Source organism: Hylobates moloch, unplaced genomic scaffold (genome assembly GCF_009828535.3).
Source record: "Hylobates moloch isolate HMO894 unplaced genomic scaffold, HMol_V3 SCAFFOLD_16, whole genome shotgun sequence".
Lineage (NCBI taxonomy): Eukaryota > Metazoa > Chordata > Mammalia > Primates > Hylobatidae > Hylobates > Hylobates moloch.
Genome location: NW_026652291.1, coordinates 34,610,572 through 34,627,735, shown reverse-complemented (window position 1 = coordinate 34,627,735; position 17,164 = coordinate 34,610,572). Strand labels below are relative to the sequence as shown.

The 17,164-nt window shown below is 42.0% G+C and overlaps 1 protein-coding gene across 9 annotated transcripts in view; it reads right to left on the bottom strand.

Annotated features, from left to right (window-relative positions):
• The window catches only part of MAP3K9 (mitogen-activated protein kinase kinase kinase 9), an 87,504-nt gene that overhangs the window by 33,878 nt on the left and 36,462 nt on the right, over positions 1-17,164 (bottom strand). For all 9 annotated transcript variants that reach the window (XM_058429667.1, XM_058429666.1, XM_058429668.1 and 6 more), the window contains exon 3: positions 4,863-5,043. In XM_058429667.1, the coding sequence (XP_058285650.1) occupies positions 4,863-5,043 (181 nt within the window). The remainder of the gene's footprint in view (positions 1-4,862; positions 5,044-17,164) is intronic.

Below are 17,164 nucleotides of genomic sequence, written 5' to 3'. Positions count from 1 at the left end.
GTCCTGCCCTTGTTCTTTCGGTGGAGAAAAAAGCTCTGCAATGGCCTTGTCCTTCCTTGTCTACAATTTCTGTCATCCTGAGAAGACTCTACACGAGGCATTTGTGCTTTCCCTTCCCACTGGGAAGGTGCTTGGATACATGACACAACTCTGTCCAAATCATCGCCAGCAGAAACCTCTGGAGTGTGTGACAGTAAAACCTGAGCAATTTCAGGGTTAGGCTGGGAGAAGAAAGCTAGTGGGAATACTGGAGGTAGAAAACAATCATGTTACTGAGAAGTCATGGTTTTCCATTAAAAAAGGCAAGAGAGAGTTGAGTGTGACAAGTGGCTGCTTGTCCCCTCAAATCCACCCTTCCTGTCTTCCATAGTGGGGCACACAGTTGTCCAGCTAGAACGTACATTTTTCTGCTTCCCTTGGAGCCAGGTGTGCTCACATAACCAAGTGCAGGCAATCGGGTGTGCATAGATGTGTACAACTTCTGGATGGTTTCCAAATTAAAGATAAACTGTGCTTTCCATGAGTAAGTTCTCCTTCCTCTTTTATGAAAACTGTAATACACACATAACAGTCACCCAATTTAATCATTCGGTCAAGGTCAATGCACTGAGGGAATCTAAAAGAACCTAGGTTCCTAAATGATCTCATGGGGCACAGTTGCCCTGCTAGCCTGGGCTACTTAGCTAGTTTTTGAAAGAGAATATGCTTCTATCTTACGTGAGCCTCCATATCTGTATGCTTCTTTGTAATAGCAGCTTAGCTTAATTGATGTATTAATCTCATTAGCATATGGCCAAGCAATAGAAGTGTTAAACTGAAACATGAAATTGCTGATTTTATATATCAAAAATAGTTGAATATCAGTATACAACTCAACTTAATGAGATCAGGTCAGATAGTTTAAGGAAAGTTAAACTCACTTCTTCTCATTAGATACTTTGCCCTGTAATTAATGCATAGTAAAATGAGGTTCAATATACAGATGCTACAAAACATTGAAAGAAGTTAAAGGAGGTCTAAATAAATGGAAAGATATCCCATGATCATGAATTGGAAGACTTATTAAGATGTCAATAGGGCCAGGTGCAGTGGCTCACACCTCTAATCCTAGCACTTTGGGAGACCAAGGCAGGTGAACAGCTTGAGCTCAGGAGTTCAAGACTAGCCTGGGCAACATGGTGAAACCCTGTCTCTACAAAAAAATAGAAAAAGTGGAGCATGCCTGTAGCTCCAGCTACTTAGGAGGCTGAGGAAGGAGGATCACCTGAGCCCAGGAGGTCAAGGCTGTAGTGAGCCAGGATTACACCACTGCACTCCAGCTCAAGCAATTGAGACCCTGTCCAAAAAAAAAAAAAAAGGTGTCAATAATCCACAAAGCTACAGATCTGATGCAATTCCTATCAAAATCCCAGCTATTTATTTTGCATAAATTAACAAAATTACCGTAAGATTCATTAAATGCAAAGGACTCAGAATGGCCAAAACAATCTTCAAAGAGAAGAACAAAATTGGAATCACATTTCCTAATTTCAAAACTTACCACAAAGTCATACTAATTAAGAAAGGGTGGTATTGGCATAAGGACAGATATAGATTAATGGAGTAGAACTGAGAATCTAGAAATAAACCTTTATATTTCTGGTAAATTGACATTTGATAAAAGTGACCAAATAATTCGATGGGAAAAATAGTGTTTTCAATAAATGGGGCCAGGATAACTGAATAGCCACATGAAAAATAATAAAGTTGGACCCCTACCTCACACCACATACAAAAATTAAGTCAAAATGGATCAGAGACATAAAAGTAAGAGCTAAGATTATAAAACTCTTAGAAAAAAATATAGGCATGTAAGTCTTCATGACTTTGGACTAGGCAATGTTTTTTAGATATGACACCAAAAGCACAATCCACAGATGACAAAATAAACTAGACATCATCAAAATTAAAAACACTGTTTCAAAGAACAGCCTTAAGAAAGTGGAAAAACAATCTACAGAACGGAAAAAAAAATTTGCTAATCATATATCTGATGAGAGAATAGAAATGACTCTTTCAGCTCAACAATAAAAAGACAAATACTTTAATTTTTAAATTGGCAAAGGATTTGAATAGATATTTCTTCAGGTTCAGAGATATAATTCGCCAATAAGTACATGAAAAGATACTCAACATCATAAGTCATTTAGTGAAATGCAAATCAAAATCACAATAAAATACTATTTCATATCCACAAGGATAGACATAATAATAACTTTTTTTTAAAAAAAAAGGCAGTAACAAGTATTGAAAAGATGTGGTGAAATTGGAACATCCATACATCGCTAATGGGAATATAATAAAATGGTATAGCTATGATGAAAAAGTTTGGTGTTTCCTCAAAAAGTTAAACATAGAACTGTTACATGATTCAGCAATTCCACTCTTAGGGATAGACCCAAGAAAACTGAAAAAAATATGTTTACACAAAAGCTTGTGTTGTACACAAGTGTCCATAGCAGCATTATTTATAACAGCCAAAAAGCAAAAACAATGCAAATGCCCATCAACTGATAAATGGATAAACAAATGTGGTCTATCCATACAATGGAATATTATTAAGCCTTAAAAAGGAATGAAATTCTGAGATAAGTTACAACATGGATGAATCTTTTTTTTTCTTTTTGAAACGGAGTTTCGCTCGTTTCCCAGGCTGGAGTGCAATGGCACAATCCCGGCTCACTGCAACCTCTGCCTTCTGGGTTCAAGTGATTCTCCTGCCTCAGTCTCCTGAGTAGCTGGGATTGCAGGCATGAGCCACCACGCCTGGTTAATTTTGTATTACAACATGGATGAATCTTGAAAACATTATGCTAAATGAAAGATGCCTAGTCACAAAAGACCACATATGGTATGATTCCATTTATGTGAAACACCCAGAACAGGCAAATTCATAAAGACAGAAAGTAAATTAGTGTTTGCTAGGGAGTAGAAGGGGGAAGGATTAGGGAAGGACTGATGATAGACATGGGGCTTCTTTTTTGGATGATAAAAATGTTCTGGAAATTGGCCAGGCACGGTGGCTCATGCCTATAATCCCAGCACCTTAAGAGGCCGAGGTGGGCAGATTGCTTCGGATCAGGAGTTCAAGACCAGCCTGGTCAACATGGCGAAATCCCATCTCTACTAAAAATATAAAAATTAGCCAGGTGTGGTGTGCGCCTATAATCCCAGCTAATTGGGAAGCTGAGGCAGGAGAATCACTTGAACCCGGGAGGCAGAGGTGGTAGTGGGACGAGATCATGCCACTGCACTCCAGCCTGAGCAACAGAGTAAGACTCCATCTCAAAAAAAAAAAAAAAAAAGTTCTGGAAATAGATAGTGGTTGTAATGGGCTGAATGGTGGCCCTAAAAAGGTATATCTATTTCCTAATACCCAGAATCCTTATTTGAATCATTATCTTCACTAGAGTCTCTGGAGGATATGGCCCTGCCCACATCACTTTCAGGCTTCTGGCCTCAAGAACTACAAAGCACGCACTTCTGTTGCTTTAAGCCACTAGGTTTAGTAATTTGCTACAGCAGCCCTAGGAAACTAATAACAATGGTGACCCATGCTTTTTAAATATACTAAAAACCACTGACTTACATGCTTATTTACTTCTTGAGACAGGGTCTCTCTCTGTCACCCAGGCTGAAATGCAGTGGTGCAATCACGGCTCACTGCAGCCTCAACCTCTCAGGCTCAAGTAATCCTCCCATTTCAGCCTCCCATGTAGCTGGGACTACAGGTGCATGCCACCACACCTGGATACTTTTTAAACTTTTTGTAGAGATAGGGGTCTCGCTATGTTGCCCAGACTGGTCCCAAACTCCCAAGCCCCAGAGATCTTTCCACCTTAGCCTCCCAAAGTCCTGGGATTACAGGCATGAGCCACTGTATCCGGCCAACTTATACACTCTAAAGTGTACAAAGGGTTAGCTTTATGGTATGTGAATAATAGCTCAATAAAGCTATTATTTAAAATATACATGCACACACACACACACACACACACACAGCTCACTTTACAACACATCAGGACAATAACTCCATGGACTGATATATAATGATAAACTACAGTCCTTTCTTTTGTATACTAAGGTGATGCCACTGTCCCACAGCCATGACAACATATACTAGGTAGTTGCTCATCCTTCCTCAGCTGGGAAAATTTTTAGATCTATTTCCTTGCAACCTTTTGGGCTCACATTTACTAGGAGGATGGCTGGTCATTTCTAGTCTGTGGCTTTGCAGTTCTGGGCACATATTTGGGACCCATTTTTTTCCGATTTCTGGATCAATGTCAACAGATAGAGCCTTGACTAAAAGATGAACTAGATTAACTGGAAAAGATAATTTTTAGGCCATCAAGAAAAAAGAGATTGCACAAAGAACACTCATTGGCTCAGGAGCTTAGAGTGAGGACATTGGGTTAATCCTCTCCCCAAGTTCAGCAGTACCGGCCACGAAAGCCTAGCATTGCTGAGCAAGCCAGACTGATCCTCACGAAGCTCTCCAAGAGGGACTGAGTGTCCTTCCCATCTTACAGGGTAGAGATGGGAGTACATGTTGTCCCTGGAATCTACTGGCCTTTCCTAGGGAGCAATCACCAGCAAAAAGTGGCCTGCGTATAGCACTTGAGGGATTTTTTTGGTAGATGAAAGCATTAGAAACTGTCCCCTGGCAATATGGGAACTGGCATAGATGACTCTTAGGGGAGGTCACTTAGACCTACTTCAGGTGCCTGGGATCCTAGGTAACCTCAATTCTCCAAGTCTTGAAATGTGTGTGCTGCCAAGATGGACCTGGGAAATGCTGTCCCTGCCCCCCTGGACCTTACCTCCACACGTCACTGCCTTTGGAAAACATGGAGGCCCGGATGACTTCGGGTGCCATCCAAGCATACGTCCCTGCTGCACTCATCTTGGTGGTTCGGTGCCATTCCCGAGCCAGGCCAAAATCAGTGATCTTCAGAATCTTGTTGCTCAGGTCTCCATTCTCCACCTTCTGGAGGATCAATACTAGGCAAAGAAAGGAATACAGAAGAAACCAGAGTCTGCATTAATCAGAGGGAAACCACAGAACAGAACTCTTCTGCCATCCTCCTGACCTCTCCTGTGGGCTCCAGCATTTAGCTGCCATGGATTGATGGTCAGAGCCATCATTTCGTAAACACCTATAGTGCATCCATTTTTGGACCATCCATTTTATAGCCACTATCTCTAATCCTCACAACAACTTACAAGGCAGGTACTATTGCCATCTCAGTTTTACTGATGAAGAAACTAAGACACACATGTCACAAATAAATTCCTGGCTGGGCACAGTGGCTCACGCATGTAATCCCAGCATTTGGGGAGGCTGAGACGGGTGGATCACCTGAGATTAGGAGTTCGACACTTGCCTGGCCAACATGGTGAAATCCCGTCTCTACTAAAAATACAAAAAAATTAGCTGGGCGTGGTAGTGCACACCGGTGACTCTCAATAATCATGTCCTCAAATACTGGTATCTACCAAGCACCCGTTACTACTAATCATTAAAGCACCAAAGCTTGTGAAAGCCTTATTTTATTTTTTGTAGACCTTTTTTTTTTGAGCTGAAATCCACAAAACATAAAATTAACCATTTCAAAGTGAACAATTTACTGATATTGAGTACATTCGCAATGTTGTACAACTACCACCTCTGTCTAGTTCCAAAACATTTTCACCACCCCAAAAGGAAACCCTATACCCATCAAGCAATTATTCTCCATTCTTCCTCCCAAACCTTAGCAATCACCAATCTCCTTTGTCTTTATAAATTTACCTAGTTTGAATACTTCATGTAAATGCAATCATACAATATGTGACACACCTGCTTATTTCACTGAACATGTTTTCAAGTTCATCCACATTACAGCTTATATCAGTACTTCATTCCTCTTTACGGGTGAATAATATTCCACTGTATGTACATATTACAGTTTATCCTTTTGTCCACTGATAGACACATGGGTTTTTCCACTTTCTGGCTACTGTGACTAGTGTGTATGAACATGTGTACACATATATTTGTATACTTGTCATTTGGAGGGTATAGATCTAGGAGCATATTTGCTGGATCACATGGTAATTTGTGTTTATCTTTTTAAGGAACCACCAAATTGTTTTGCACAGCAGCTGAACCATTTTACATTTCCACAAGCAGACTATGGGGGTTTCAATTTCTCCACATCCTCACGGATACTTGTTATTTTCCTTATTATTGGTATTCTTCATGCCATCCTAGTGCATGTGATATGGTAACTCATTGTGGTTTGGGTTTGCATTTCCCTGATGACTAATGATACTAAACATCTGTCTTCTCATGAGCTTGTTGTCCATTTGTATATCTTCTTTGGAGAAATGTCCATTCAATACTTTGTCCATTTTTAAAGTGGGTGGTTTGTCTTTTTATTATTGAGTTATAAGAGTTCTTCATATATTCTGATACTAGACCCTTATCAGATACATGACTTGCAAATATTTCTCCCATTCTATTGGCTGTCTTCTCACTTACTTGATACTTTTGATACACCAAAGTTTTTAATTTAGATGAAGTCCACTTTTTTTTTTATTTATTGCACACAACTTTGGTATAATATCTAAGAACCATTAACACGTTCAAGATCATAAAGATTTAATTCTATGTTTTCTTCCAAAAGTTTTATGGTTTCAGCTCTTACATTTAGGTCATTGATCCGTTTTTAATTTCTGCATATAATAGGGGCCCAACTTCATTCTTTTGCATGTGGCTATGCAGTTGTCCCAGCCCCATTTGTTTAAAGAGGAAAGCTTTAAAACACAGACAGAGGAGAGAGCTGTTATCTCCCAACATGCCTGCCTGAGTGGAAGAGAAAGGTTATATTCACAGCAGTTTACATATTTGTACCACTGCAGTAAGCCCACTGTAAACTTCTACCACTGACAAACAGCTGTGGCAATAACAAACTGTCATGCTTTTACATCTTGAAAAATGTAAGAATGTTTTACCAAACTTTGGTGAAGTCCATGAGAGTGCATTGTGTAAACCTCACCTCTCCTGTCGGGCAATGGCAAAAACAGTCATGCACTGCATAATGATGTTTCAGTCAATGACAGGCCAAAAACATGATGGTGGTACCATAAGGTAATAATAGGGCTAAAAACTTCCTGTCACCTAGTAACGATGGCAGCTGTCATAATGTCATGGCACCACGTATTCTCATGTTGTCTGTGGTGATGCTGCTGTAAACAAACCTACTGTGCAGCCAGTCATATAACAGCATAGCATATACAATTATGTACCATACATAATACTTGATAATGCTAATAAGCGACTATGTTACTGGTTTATGTATTTACTTTTTTTTTTTTTTTTTTGGACCCAAGGTCTTCCTCTGTCATTCAGGCTGGTGTGCAGTGGTGCAATCATAGCTCACTGCAGCCTCAATCTCCTGGGCTCAAGTGATTCTCCCACCTCAGCCTCCTGAGTAGCTGTGACTATAGGTATGTGCCACCACGCCCAGCTAATTATTTTAGTTTTTGTAGAGAAGAGGGCCTCACTTCATTGTCCAGGCTGGTCTCAAGCTCCTCGGCTCAAGCGATCCTCCCACCTCGGCCTCCCAAAGTGTTGGGATTACTGGCGGGAGCCACTGTGCCCGGCCAGCAAACTACACTTTTCATCATTACTTCAGAGTGCACTCCTTCTACTTATGTAAAAAAAAGTTAACTGTAAAACGGCATCAGGCAGGTTCTTCAGGAAGTATTCCAGAAGAAGGCATTGTTATTATAGGAGATAACAGCTCCAGGTGTGTTTTGCCCCATCCAGTGGAACAAGATGTAGAGGTGGAAGACTGTGATATTGATGATCTTGACCCTGTGTAGACCAAAGCTAAAGTGTGTATTTGTGTCTTAGTTTTTAACAAAAAAGTTTAAAATGTAAAAAAAAAACAACAAAAAACGGATGTTAAAAAAAAAATGTAGGCTGAGGTTTCTTCTGGAACCTATGCCATGTCCCCTTTAGGAACCAAGCACAGGACCAGGCTCTTAAAAAAAAAAAAAAAAAATGTAGGTTGAGGGTGGTGGCTCATGCTTGTAATCCCAGCACTTTGGGAGGCCAAGGTGGGAGGATCATTTGAGCCCAGGAGCTGGAGACCAGCCTGGAAAACATAGTGAAACCTTGTCTCTACAAAGAAATTGAAAAATTAGCCAGGTGTGGTGATGCATGCCTGTAGTCACAGCTACTCAGGAGGCTGAGGTAGGAGGATCACTTGAGCCTGGGAAGTCAAAGCTGCAGTGAGCCGTGATCATACCACTGTACTTCAGTTTGGGTGGCAGAGTGAGTGAGACCTCTCTCTCAAAAAACAAACAAACAAACATACAAAAGTAAATAGAAAAAAGCTCATAGAATAAGGATAAAAGAAATAAAATGTTTTTGTACGGCTGTACAGTCAGTGTGTTTATGTTAAGCTCTATTGTTACAAAAGAGTTAAGTAAACAATTTTTGTTTATAAAGTTAAAAAGTTACAGTAAGCTAAGATTAATTTATTATTGAAGAAAGAAAATTTTTCAGCTGGGCGCGGTGGCTCAGGCCTGCAATCCCAGCACTTTGTGAGGCCGAGGCAGGAGGAACACTTGAGGTCAGCAGTTCAAGACCAGCCTGGCCAACATAGCAAAAACCCATCTCTACTAAAAATACAAAAAACTAGCTGGGTGTGCTGGTGCGTGCCTGTACTCCCAGCTACTCAGGAGGCTGAGGCAGAAGAATTGCTTGAACCTGGGAAGCAGAGGTTGCAGTGAGCCACAATTGCACCACTGCACTCCAGCCTGGGTGACAAAGTGAGATTCCGTCTAAAAAAAAGTTTTCTTTATAAATTTAGTGTAGCCTAAGTGTACAGTGTTTATAAAGTCTACGGTGGTGTACAGTAATGTCCTAGATCTTCACATTCACTCACCACTCACTCACCCAGAGCAACTTCCAGTCCTGTAAGCTCCATTTCATGGTGAGTGTTCTGTAAAGAAGTACCATTTTTTATTTTCATATCATATTTTTACTGTACCTTTTCTATGTATAGATACATTTAGGTACACAAAGTCTTAGCACTGTATTACAATTGTCTACAATATTCAGTACAGTAACATGTACAGTTTTGTAGCCTGGAAACAGCAGACTACACCAGGGGTGTCCAATCTTTTGGCTTCCCTGGGCCACATTGCAAGAAATGTCTTGGGCCACACATAAAATACACTAACAACAGCTGATAAGCTAAAAAAAAAAAAAAAAAAAAAAGGAAGAAGTGTCCTGAGCCACAGCGGGACAAGCTTTGGCTACACCATACAGCCCAGGTGTGTGGTATAAGTACACTCTGCTGTTCACACAATGATGAAATTGCCTAATGATGCATTTATCAGAACGTATCCCTGCCGTTAAGTGATGGGTGACTGTACTGAGCTAACTAGTCCAGGCGTAAGTCAATGGGGGCCTGGCCAGGCAGTGGAACAGAAAGGAAAAGATACATTGGAACTAAAGACCTAGTGATTAACCAGATGTAGGGGCTTGATGGAGAAGGAAGACATCTCCAGCTTTTAAGGTTTGGGTGACAAGCAGAAGAATGGTGGTGCCCCTGATTGGGAAGTTGAGAGAAAAGGCCCATTTGAAGAAGCCAAGTTTAGTTTTGGACATAATGGGTCTAGGTTCACAGTAACAAGAGTCAGTATGGAACAGGAAAAGAGCAGATAATTTAAATCCTAGGCTTGACACTCTTAATGTGACCCTGGACAAATCTCTTAAACTTTGTACCTCAATTCCTGCTTCTACAAAATGGGGATAAAGATTAAAGGCGTAGTAATAAAGCAACTAGCAGAGTACCTGGCACTTGGAGCACTATAGTTATTATTGTAATTAGGTATCCTGTACGTAAATGAAAATCATAGGATTCAGTGCTCAAGGGACTGATATGGAAGGCCTGGCAGTCCCTGACACACAATAACCATGCAATACGTTTTTGCTGTATAGATAAATGGAATGCTTGATTAATAATGACACCTACTCATTATGGGTCACTCACTATGTAGCAGCACGATGCTGTTTATGTCCATCGCCTTTTGTTAATCCTTAAATCAACCCTCAGCAGTAGGTGTAATTATTTTCCCCATTTTATGCACTCCAAATCAGACACAGAAAGGTTAAGTCAGTTGCCCAGTCAGTGAGGGATGGAGAAGGGAATCAAATCCAGATCTGTCTGACTTCAGAACCACATTCTTCACCTTTGTGCCATGCCGTACAGAGGCCAGAAAGAAATCCTATGTGTCTTTAAGCCCTGCCTCCGTTTCTGCCTAATCCCTAAAGCTGTCATTGATTAGTCTACCCTGCACTTCTTTTTCCTGAATTCTTCCTTCAGCATCCAAATACCACATAATCTAACATTATATGCACTTCTAATCATTCCTGACTGCTGCATATATATGGGTGTCATCATTTCCGCTAGCATATGATACAGTATGACTCCTAGAACGCAAAAACCTCATTCTTTTTCTTCTGGAACCTATGCCATGTCCCCTTTAGAAACCAAGCACAGGACCAGGCTCTTTGAAAGAACTCATCCCAGCTGGGTGCGGTGGCTCATGCCTGTAATCTCAGCACTTTAGGAGGCTGAGGTGGGCGGATCACCTGAGGTCAGCAGTTCAAGACGAGACTGGCCAACATAGCAAAACCCTGTCTCTACTAAAAATACAAAAATTAGCTGGGCGTGGTGGCACACACTTGTAGTCCCCAGCTACTTGGGAGGCTGAGGCAGGAGAATTTCTTGAACCCACGAGGCAGAGGTTGAAGTGAGCCGAGACTGTGCCACTGCACTACAGCCTGGGCAACAGAGTGAGACTCAGTCTCAAAAAAAAAAGAACTCATCTCTTGCTGGTCACATACTTGACCAATGCGATATCTGTGCATCTTCTCAAACTATCCACTTTCCCATCTTATTATTGCCAGGTATTGGGGCAGGGGGTGGAGGGGCACTGGGAGGAGACTAGAGAAAGAGTAATATCTCAGCCAGGGGTTCACCAGTGACTAACACACCCAGTTAGTGCCAGGTCGGGTAGGGGACACACAGAGAAAGATAACTTGAAGACTCTCAGCTTATCTCAATGGACTTTTGCCTTCTATAAGTAAAGATAATGTGACAAAAGTGAGTATCAGGTCAAGACAGGGTCTCACTCTGTTGCCCAGAATGGAGTTCAGTGGCACAATCATAGCTCACTGTAACCTTGAACTACTGCGCTCAAGTGTTTTTCCACCTCAGCATTCTGAGTAGCTAGGACTATAGGTGCGCACCACCAAGCCCAGCTAATTTTTTATTTTTTATATAGATCGGTTGATCTTGAACTCCTGGCCTCAAGCGATCCTCCTGCCTTGGCTTCCCAAACACTGGAATTACAGAATTGAGCCAATGTGCCTGGCACAAAGACATCATTCTTGATTATTTCCCAATTAGGACACCACCTATATATACCACTTAATATTATTATTTAAATAATATTTAATGGGCATCAAAAAATAGAAAGAATAAGATCTAGTATTTGATAGCACAACAGGGTGACTACAGTCAAAATAATTTAATTGTATATTTAAAAATAACTAAAGTATAGTTGAGCTGCTTGTAACACAAAGGATAAACGCTTGAGGGGATGGATACCCCATTTTCCATGATGTGATTATTATGCATCATATGCCTGTATCACAATATCTCATGTATCCCAAAAATATATACACCTACTGTGTACCCACAAAAATTAAAAATTGAAAAAAAATTTTAAAGAAGAAATTTTATATCACTATTGTAAATGGGAAAGCCAAAAATTCTCCTAACATTGAGTAACCTGTACAAATAAAACGAAAGAAAAATAAATGGTGTAGTAGCAGATCTGCATATGGTCAAAGTGCTGAGCCTAAGGCCTGCCTTCTCTGCTTGAGAAGAAAGATTTGAAGTGTTAGAGAGGAATTATAGACAAACAGCACCAAAATGAATGTTGATCCTCCATTTACACAAAGAAGTTGAATGACTTTCTTTGGGATTCAATGTTGCTTAATGCAGACCACTTAAAATGGTCTCAAGGCCATCCCGTTAGGAGGTCAGCGGGAGAAATGGGGGGTGTCTTGCCACAAAGGGCTTTGTGAATCTGACCTAATATCATTTAGCTGAGGCCAGGCTCTCAAAACTTGGCATCACTGAGGAGACTCTCCCATTAGGTCCTAATGGTAAACTTAGCTTTGGTTGATGATCTATGTCATTTTCAGATTTCTTATTTATTATTCATCTCCATTAGTACAAGGGGCTCCAATTTGCTAAATGCTCGCCTTGGTGCCAAGGCTCATGTCCTCAGGCCTGCATTTGGTTCAGATGATTCAATGCCATCTCTCCTACATTACATAACTCAGCTAATTTGGTTTTGAGGGTTATGTTTTGTTTTGTTTTATTTTTTAAAGTTTATTGTTAAATGTATTATACACATAGGAGAGTACATTAAAATGTATACATGTAATATGTACAAATGTATATATGGCTTGGAGTGGTGGAGCACACCTATAGTCCCAGCTACTTGGGAGGCTGAGGCAGGAGAATGGCTTGAGCCCAGGAATTCAAGGCTGTAGCGCACCATGTTTGTGTCTGTGAACAGCCACTGCACTCCAATCTGGGCAACACAGTGAAACTCCATTTCTAAAATTTAAAAATGTATATATGGTTTAAAGAACATAATATGAAAACCCACATAACCCCATCTAGTCCCTTTAGAAGTTCCATGTGTCTCTCTCCATTACCCCTTTCCACTCTCCCTAAACATCTGACAACCGTGACTTCTGTTATTCATTTCTTTACTTCTCTTTAAGATTTTCCCAGCTATGTACACATCTCTAAATAAGATAATGTTTAGTTTTGAAAAAGTGAGTGGCAAACAAAAAATGAAGCTTTGTGTTGTAGCCTCCTAGGGCTGCCATAATAAATTAACAGAAACTGGGTGCTTAAAACAACAGAAATTATTCTCTCACAGTTCTGGAGGTTAGAAGTCCAAAATCAAGGTGTCGGCAGGGCCATCTCCCTTCAAAGGTTCTAGGGAAGGATCCTTCTTTGACCCTTCTAGCTTCTAGCAGTTGCCAGTAGTTTTTAGTGTCCCGTGGCTTATAGCAGCGTTAAGTCTAAGCTCTGCCTCCATCTTCACTTGGCCATCTTCCCTTTGTGTGTGTGTCTGCATCTTCACCTAACATTATCCTATCTGTCTCTGTCTCCTTATAAGGACATCAGTCATTGGATTAGGGCCGATCCTAATCCAGTATGCCCTCATCTTAACTTGACTACATCTGCAAAGACGGTATTTCCAAATTTCACAGGTTAGGACTTCAACATATTGTTTGCGTGGAGGGTTGTGGGGGACCCTATTCTACCCACAATACCATGGAGGAGTAAAAATACTGCCTTTGCTAAATGAAGTCTTCCCAAAGGGAATAAGCTAAACAGAGTCTCTGGAGAATTCCCATGGAATTTACAAGAGCCCTTCCTGGGAAAGTTGATAGGCAAGATCATGAACAAGTCCTGGAAACACAGGGCAGGTAACCACAGTGGGAGCACCTGGTGGTAGGGGTCAAGGTAATTGGGAGAGTGGGACTCTTCTGTATTTTCTGTTTCTTTTGTTTGTTTGTTTTTGAGTCTCAATCTGTCGCCCAGACTGGAGTGCAATGGCACAGTCTCAGCTCACTGCAACCTCCGCTTCCTGGGTTCAAGTGATTCTCCTGCCTCGGCCTCCCGTGTAGCTGGGATTACAGGCACACACCAGGATGCCCAGATACTTTTTTTTGTATTTTTAGTAGAGATGGGGTTTCACCATGTTGGCCAGGCTGGTCTCGAACTCCTGACGTCAAGTGATCCGCCTGCCTCGGCCTCCCAAAGTGCTGGGATTACAGGAGAGAGCCACCGTGCCTGGCTCATATTTTCTGTTTCTAAATTCACTTGGGCCTACCTTTAGCACCGAGGGTTGGGCAAAGAAAACACTTCTGTTAATATAAAATGAGTCTATCTGTCACCAGGGCAAGGAGGGGCAACAAGAGCTTCATCAGCACATGAGCAAGACAGCCAAGAGCAGACACAATCTGCCCCAGGCTTCCCCAGGCAGTCAGTCCTCCAGTTAAATCAATGGCACAATGATTGCAGGTAAGTTGGTGGTGACATCCTGAGTCACGCTGCTCGGATCTAAGCTGCCCATCCTCTACGTCTGGCACACAGTCCCAAGGGGTTCCCTTCATCTCCCTCCTGTGTTAATCCCCGTGTCCTGTACCCCACTCCCCTCTTTACTGATTCCTTCCCCTGCTTTGGTGGTGTGCACTCTCCAGTAGTTCCTTAGAAAGGATGTGTAGGAGGTATGTTTTGTTTTATTTTTTTCTGTGCTTGGTGTCTCCAGTCCAGTAACTCTTGTTTTACCCTTTCCAAGAAGAAAAGGCAGTCAAGTGGCTGCATAAAGTGGAGAAGATTCTTGGTATAAAGGGATTGCTTTTTTTTTTTTGCTTTCCCTACTGTCAGCTTAGAATTATCTTTCTCAAATGTTCTAAGTCAATTACCACTTCTCCATCAGTTTTCCAGTCTCCAAAACATAACCGCTATCATCTCTTCTCCCATGCACCTTGTAGGTTTGCTGTGGCTTTCACTGGGTTTCAGGAGGGAGTAAAGGTAGCTGTAGCATTTCACATGTTCAATCTGCTACCCTAGCATAGAACCTTGCCTTCAGTTTTGTTTTCTTGGGGTAGGGAGAAGGAAACTAGCATACCCCACAAAGGAAACTTTCAAAGGCTTCCAGCATTCCATCACTTGGTTCTTCCATCTCTCCTGACATGCAAAATCCATCCTGGAAGGGTGTAATAGAGGAAGGCATACATGTACTCCTGCTTGTTCTTGCCAAAGCCCAGGGCTTAAACTCCAGATCTGTGTCACAGCATCCTGTCTCACCTTAATAAAAACAGTCTCTGAGCTACACCAAGGCAAAAAGAAAAAAGCAACAGATGGGGACCCAGAGTGTCTGGGTTCTCGCTCCACCACTGTGTGACCTTCATCAGGCCCCCATTTCCCTACCTCTGACATTCCTGGAGTCTGTAACTCCCTGGAAACTGTGTCAGTCCTTCCCAGGAGCCAGCCAAGCTCCACCATCCATTTAAGCTGAAGAACAGCTAAATGTAGGGGGAAAAGGAGTTAGGTGAAGTGATTCTACCCCAGAGAAAAGCCCTATTCATTAGACACAGCCAGCCTTTAGGGCGCGTGAGTGGCACTTGAGACATTTGCTTCCTACAGCATGTTGCCTCCAGTGGAGGAAGGAAGATGATCTCAGACCCAACATAGAGCAGGCTCCCTGCTGTGCTGACACAGCAAGAGCTGCATGGGAGAGCCTGACTCATGGACCACTACCAGGCAGCCAGAGCACGGCCAGTGTGCATCCCCCAGCTTTTCCTGGCCCGTGGTGCTCTGCCCGCTCTGTCTCTCCAGGCAAAGCCAAGAGAGGCCAGACTTGCTTACCAAGGCAAATGATTCACCACCTAGACTCCCCGACTCGACCTCAGCAGAGCTGTGGTGCTGCCTAGAGATGGAAGGGAGATGCCAGCAGCAACAGTGGCCCCAGCAGCTTCTGCATCGTCAGCAGAGCTGCACCGGGTTCCACTGGCACAACCAGCAAAGCTATGCTTCCCGACAAGGACTCAGGCACAGCGGCCAAGAGTCCCTGCCACAGTAACTACAGAAAGGTGGAGAGAATTGGGTCCTTGGGCACTTAGGAGTCACTCCCTTTTGGTATAAAAGAGGAAACCAAAGCAAATGAATGGGCACAAAACACCCCTGATAGAGAGAGAGAGAGCATTCAATACAGTGACCTTTTCCTGAGCTAGAATAAAGCTGAACTACAGTGGTCTCCCTTTCTGTGCCTGTAACCTGAAGAGGAATAATAAGTGCTCAATAAACATTCATCTGGAATTAATAAATGAATGCAAATCATCCCAAAAGGTGTCTGCTTAAATCAGTTTAGGTACTGGTCCCCAGCTACCTGTTCCAGGGCTAGCTATATTGGAGTGCCCTGAGAAGCTACAGTAATGATTTCCAACCTTTCAAAATATGTCCTTTCAGCTGAAAAAAAAGCCATTATGATGCCATTTGTACTTTTAGTGTGTGTTGATTAAGAAGAAAATAATAACCACAGCTAATGTTTATGGAGTCCTTAGAACGTACAAGGTGCTAGGCTAAGTGATTTACACCTATAATCTTAGTTAATCCTCTCATCAATACTGGAAAATAGGCACTATAACTATGCCCACTTTCAGATATGGAGACTGAAATTCAGGCAGGCTGGTCCACAAGTGGGAAGAGGTGGAGCCAGGACATTTCATTCAGCCCAGGCCTGAATGAAATCAGTCAGGACCCCAGACCACCACGCCATATTAAACACTAAGAAAATACTAAACACCCTAAGAAAATGCTTTTAAATGAATTCATATTTTCTCAACACAACAGCACCCATGCACATTTGAAAAACAGAAATATTTACACTTTATACAAACACTGTCAAAGATACCTTTCAGTAACCCCCTTCCAAGGGAACCACTGATCTCAATGCTGCAACTATAAGCACGTTATGCAGAAAGCAGTAGGTCATTGCCCCCAAGGAAGGAATTACCTGTCTGCTTCCATCGCACATCCAAGCAAGCATCTCAAGGCCTCCAACTCTGAAAGGGTGAATGGGAGACAAATCTCCAAGTAAGGGTTAAAGCAGAAGGACAGAGTCAGCAGCAGAAAGAGAAAACAAATTGAAAACACAGCAGAAAGGGACTGCTACATTAGCAATCCTGGCAGCATATCAGGGAAGGACTAACAAGGGATTAATGATAGGAAAAGAGCCTGAAATCTGTGACCCAGACTGCTAGTCGCCCTTCAGTGGTTATTCTCCCCTCCTCCCATAGTAATGGAACCCACAATTGCAAGATGGGCACCAGGCCACTCACAACATTCACTACATTTTCCAGCCTCTTCGTTCTGAGATGTAGCCAGGTAACTAAAAACTGTCATTGTAGGTGCTTTCTGTAACCTGTCTTAAAAGATTCCAGCTCCAGGCCTTTGGA